The sequence below is a fragment of the Lottia gigantea genome, assembly GCF_000327385.1.
Source record: "Lottia gigantea unplaced genomic scaffold LOTGIsca_20, whole genome shotgun sequence".
NCBI lineage: Eukaryota > Metazoa > Mollusca > Gastropoda > Lottiidae > Lottia > Lottia gigantea.
In genome coordinates this window covers 407,980-413,248 of record NW_008708401.1, presented here as the reverse complement: position 1 = coordinate 413,248, position 5,269 = coordinate 407,980, and the positions used below count along the sequence as shown (strand labels likewise).

At 36.8% G+C, this 5,269-nt stretch overlaps 1 protein-coding gene across 1 annotated transcript; it reads left to right on the top strand.

Annotated features, from left to right (window-relative positions):
- Positions 1 to 2,787: 2,787 nt before the first annotated feature.
- LOTGIDRAFT_159285 (hypothetical protein) lies at positions 2,788 to 5,269 on the top strand (the record flags this gene model as incomplete). Its single annotated transcript, XM_009053622.1, has 2 exons — positions 2,788 to 2,808; positions 4,490 to 5,269. 2 exons carry the CDS (start codon positions 2,788 to 2,790, stop codon positions 5,267 to 5,269), a joined length of 801 nt encoding a protein of 266 aa, XP_009051870.1.

The window sequence follows — 5,269 nt, the reverse complement described above, 5'->3', positions numbered from 1 at the left end:
GAAGAGTGTTCCATAATAATTACTATAGTTGACCTAGAAAATACATAGTTAACCTAAATAACCTGGACTACATAGACCTGACCTGACCTTATTTTTATTAAACGCACGATTAACCAGACACTATGCGTGGCTAATCAATGACGTTGATGAATAAAACATTCAAAATATCGCCTTCAATCTATTGATTTTTAAATAAAAGTCTGGAAACACGGGCAGAAAAAATCCTTGGTTGTCTAATGAATTCTGAGATTCTGAAATTGATGGACAGGCTTGACTTTCATGGGCACTGTTAACCAGTGTTTTGGAAAGCCGAAAAACAAGTAAGCCCAGCTTCACAATCATAAGATAAAATCATTTATATTCTATGGATAAGATGTAGGATATAGATGGCGAAGCTGTACATTAAATCGAATGGAAAATATGTGTCATTTCATACTGCATGCTCCCCGTCTAGCTGGTAATTCACTACACAATAAATATGAAGACCTTTATGGCACAAAACGTCATTTATTCGATTAATTAATGCAATTAATCCATGCAGAACAGGTGAATCTACTTTTCGAGCATAGCATGTATATGAAATCAAAATGACAGGGTTAAAGGGGGTGGGGTGGGGGGGGGGGTTAACCCTTGATACTGCATGACCATAATCACGTAGTTTTGACTATTTCATACCTATTCAATTTGGCTGTTAAAAATAGTTTTACATAAGAACTGTAGGGAGTATAGGTATCCGTTGAGGTTCATATGCATATCAAATGGTGAATTAAGTTCAACATTTTAATCACAGTGAGCCAAACATCAGTGAACGATTTTCATGAATTTTTGTCACTGTTAATGAGTTCTTAACACCTTAACGGTGACTTTCCGGGAATTGGTAAAGTTCGTGTAGTGACTTCGTGGGAAGATACCGTATAAGCTTATAGTTTAATTAAGCTTGTAATAATTACCCAGAAGGATACACTATTACCTTAAGACCCCTTGATACTGCATGTCTATAATTTCCCAATAATGACTACTTCCTACCTATTCTATATGGCTTTAATTTATACTGGTGTTACGTAAGTTAGAGATCTGTTCAGGTCGTATATATATGATTTAATAAAGCCTGTAATGTGACAGGAGAATGCACCAACGTCCACTGGCGTTTCTAACGTCCAACATACCCAAACCCTTTAAACTGTATGTCCATAATAATAAAATTTTGATTATTTCGTCCAATTTGGTCAATTTGTCGTGTTATATAAGGAGTATAGGATAGGAAGTATAGGTATCTGTTCAGGTCGTATATGGTTTAATTAAGCCAATAATTTACCCGTGAGGATAGACTAACATCCTGGTAGCTATAAGTAAAATTAGCTCGAAATATAATTAATAACCTGATAATATAACTAATTTATTAATCAATATACTCATTTATATTCATTAGTTATATATATAACAAAAACCATATACCACATGTTTTAGTTTTTAGGGATAACCTATTCTAAATGCTTAGAAGCTATTCTGCATCTGCTATTCAGTTGCAATACATTACTTATTATAGCCTGCCATTGCTGTTACTGCATCTGTTCGGTTGCAATATATTACATATATAGCCTATCATGTATCACCATGTTATAGTTTAAAAGGATAACTTCTTTAAAGTATTTAACTGTTCTGAGCTTTTTTTTTACCTTTTCGGATACTACCTGAAAGTCTCCCGATTCTTTAAAACCGTGGCTATGCAAGAGGGAATTTCTCTTGCCACTAGTAAACTCGCTAACAATGATCGCACTGCGATATCGCCTGTGCTATCCGAGGATAATGACCTCGTGGACCTCTTTTTCCGAATCAGAATGTCCTACCACGACTGTAACCTATCTAATCTATTTACGGTAAAAAAATGTAATATATTAGATGGCTCGCATGATGAATTAATTGCTCCGTTCTAGACTACTTCACATTCAACTTTATGACCTAATAAATATTTCATTTAAATCATAGTTTTACATGCTTCACTAATTTTTTTTTATCAATATTTATACCATTAGCTAACCCGAATATCAATCGGTGAGCGAATTTTTGAATGGAAGTCCATCAGGGGCTCCAATTATTGTGGGATCTCGTGTTCAGTTAAAACCAGATCATTAAGCAGAATCTGGATTTTGTAGCCTTGAGGGGCACAGGTCCTACCAATCGCCAAAATAACAATTACTAAGAGACAAACATGAATGGCATTTAGCAATTGTGAGTACGATATATAGACACAGGTTTATGGAACAACAATCACTGGTTAAAATTTATGCAACGTTTCAGTTAATTGTTGTTCCATAAAGCTGTGTCTATATATGGATGTAATATCACTAAATATATTTTCGTTTACAATTTATGTTACTCTCCTCATTGCACACTGCAAGGCGTTGAACACCCTCATCAATCTTCCAATCAGAAAAAGAAAAGTAAGTAGCACTTCATTCAATTCCATTCAGAAAGTCAACCTTGGCCGCAACAATCTTCCATACAGAAATATTCACAGCATAATCGAACTGGACCAATGACTGTCATGGTCTTCCGTAGAGAAACTGTATAATCTGAGCCAACTACAGCTAAAGGGACACAACTACGTTTAAGTTCATAGAACGTCGATTTTTTTCTCATAGTAACAGCTGATGGAAAATGACTCAATGAATGTGTTTTGTTACTAAAATTAGATGAAATGGTATTCACAAAATACTTTTCGATATCGCCTTTCATTTTCACAATCAATGGTTAGTTTTATCAACAAGGAGAACAGTAAAATTAAGAATGTCGGGGGACATTGACTCGGTAAGCCAATTTTCAATCACATTCAAAGTAGATCTATCTATCGGTAGACATTCTATCTAAGTCACCAATAAATGTAGGCTACTGACAGAGTGAAACCATTATGACACCAAGCTGGCCTAATCTAAATGTAAGATGACTGATCGTGCATCAATCTTAGTAGAAAGTAGGAAAGTAGGCGCACTTGAGACTGAGTGAGACGACAATGGTTTGATTTCGTTTAAAATGGTTGACTATATGGAAACCTGTCGGTGCCATTATTAGCCTATGCAGAATGCCCACTCACAAAACCGATCTCCCCTGATGACCGTAATTTGTGGTTCCTTGATAAAATCTTAGATAAGGTTAAAGATCTATCATCCAAACTTCATTTGACATTGGTGATAAAATGTATGGAAGCCCTGAGTTGCCCAATTTTGGATTCTTCTGTCATTGTGATTCGTAGCCAGGCCTACAGTGATGCTTAAACGTAATCAGTTTGAACTCATTTAGACGCCCGTTTAAAATTGAACTTTTTAATTATATTTAGGTTATAAACTTTTTGGGGGTTTGTGTTAAGGTTTTATTAGCCTGTGGTAAAGGTTTGATAACCTTTGCGACGAATATGAAAGAAAAAGGTGCCCATGATTGCATCAGTTTTCATTTCATTGGACTATTACAGTTATTTCACAGGTGTTTTATTATTATATTGCGCCATAGAGCTAGATATATCTACTGTATAGTCAGGGTATTTAGTTGATCAATATCAATTGTTAAATATTCTAGCCTACTTATTGTCTTGGTCAATGAAAGTTAATTGAATATATAATCGGCCTAGTCGGCCTATGTCTGTCTGTTGTCCCGTTGATCGGCGTTTATTAATAAGGCTCCACTGTATTACTAAAGAAAGGAGGCTTCAGAAGGGGTTTAAATCGCTGGATTGAGTGTACCTGAGCGAACCATCGACTGAAAATCACTTTTACCATCAGTTTCCATAAGTTGCGCAAAATCTGGTTTTGAGCACGCATTTGATCTTATTTTTGGTCGGAATTTGCATGCATCCAGTTTTATCGCTGCTCATAGCCTTCCATTGTCGTCAATCGTGCGCTTATGTGAATCGTCTTGAGCGCCCATAACAATCTAACAATCAAAAGTGAAAAATTCCTACCATCTCATTGACGGATTATATCATCCATTTTACAATTTTAAATATTTTAATGAATGTTGTCTGGTACTTGTTAACAATAGAATGATGTCATAATTAGGCCTACCAAATCTCTAAGCAAGACAATCAGGTGCATGAGTCACCCGCAAACGATTGTTTGTATGTTATTATTGAGGTTCAGATCTATAGGAAGTAAAATTCCTCCTTGTCTTAAAATTATCGTTAGGCCTATGCTTATTTTCAAAACTTTATTTTTGCGACATCCTTTGCTACGTGTAAAAAAAGCTTTAACGTCCAGTCTAAATAATCATGTCATATTTTGTTCATATACTAGTAATGCGATCTTTGTAATCCGTATGGCATATTGTATAATTAGCAATTAGTTGTATGATTATGCCAGGAACAGTTTCAGTTGTTTTTGTATGGTCCGAAGTGTGCTTGAAAAAGCATCCACATGGATCATGAGAGTACGGAACAGACGTATAAATGAGACTTTACTAATTCGTTTTCAATTAATTTCCATGTATTCCTGTTTTTTAGATGACCAAGGTTACTTGTGAGAAGACGTACGGGGAAGAAGATTGTCCACAGCCCACGGTAGATGAATATGAGAAGTTTTGCACGATTCGGGAAGAGACCATTCGTTTGTTACACGATACTGCTGATGAATTGGATAAGTTAGCTAAAGACGTCCGCATCAGCAACATAGCTGGATCAGCAGGTGGGGTCGTTTCTGCTGGATTGATAGTCGGTGGCGTGATAGGATCGGTCTTCACAATGGGTGCATCTTTGGTGTTAACTGCTGTCGGAGCTGGACTGGGAGTTGCGTCTGCGGCTACGTCTATCGGTGCTACCATTGCCGATTCCGTCATAAGTAAAAAGAGACAAGCACAAATCAACGAAGCTTTAGTGAAGGATAACCAAGCTCTCAAGGTGCTGTTTAACATGTGCCAGAAGTTTGAAGTCGAAATAGACGAGGACGAGAAGATCCAGCGAGTTGTCACTGGCGCAGCTTCCGTTGGTAAGGCGGCCATTGTTGTTGGTGATACGTCACGAGTTGCTATCAATGTAATGAAGGGTGCCGGACGTGCTGTCGCCGTTGGAGGTTTAGTTATCTCAGTAATTACCCTTCCGATTGATATCGCCACACTGGTGATAAACTCTAAAGCTATTCACGAACAAAAGCCTCATGAAATGGCTGAACATTTTCGCACCATTGCCAAACAGCTCACAGATAATCTGAGAGACGAAGTGTTGCCTTGTTTATTTGATAATACCGAGTTCTTTCTAGAGAATGATCTTAATGAATACAAACAATAA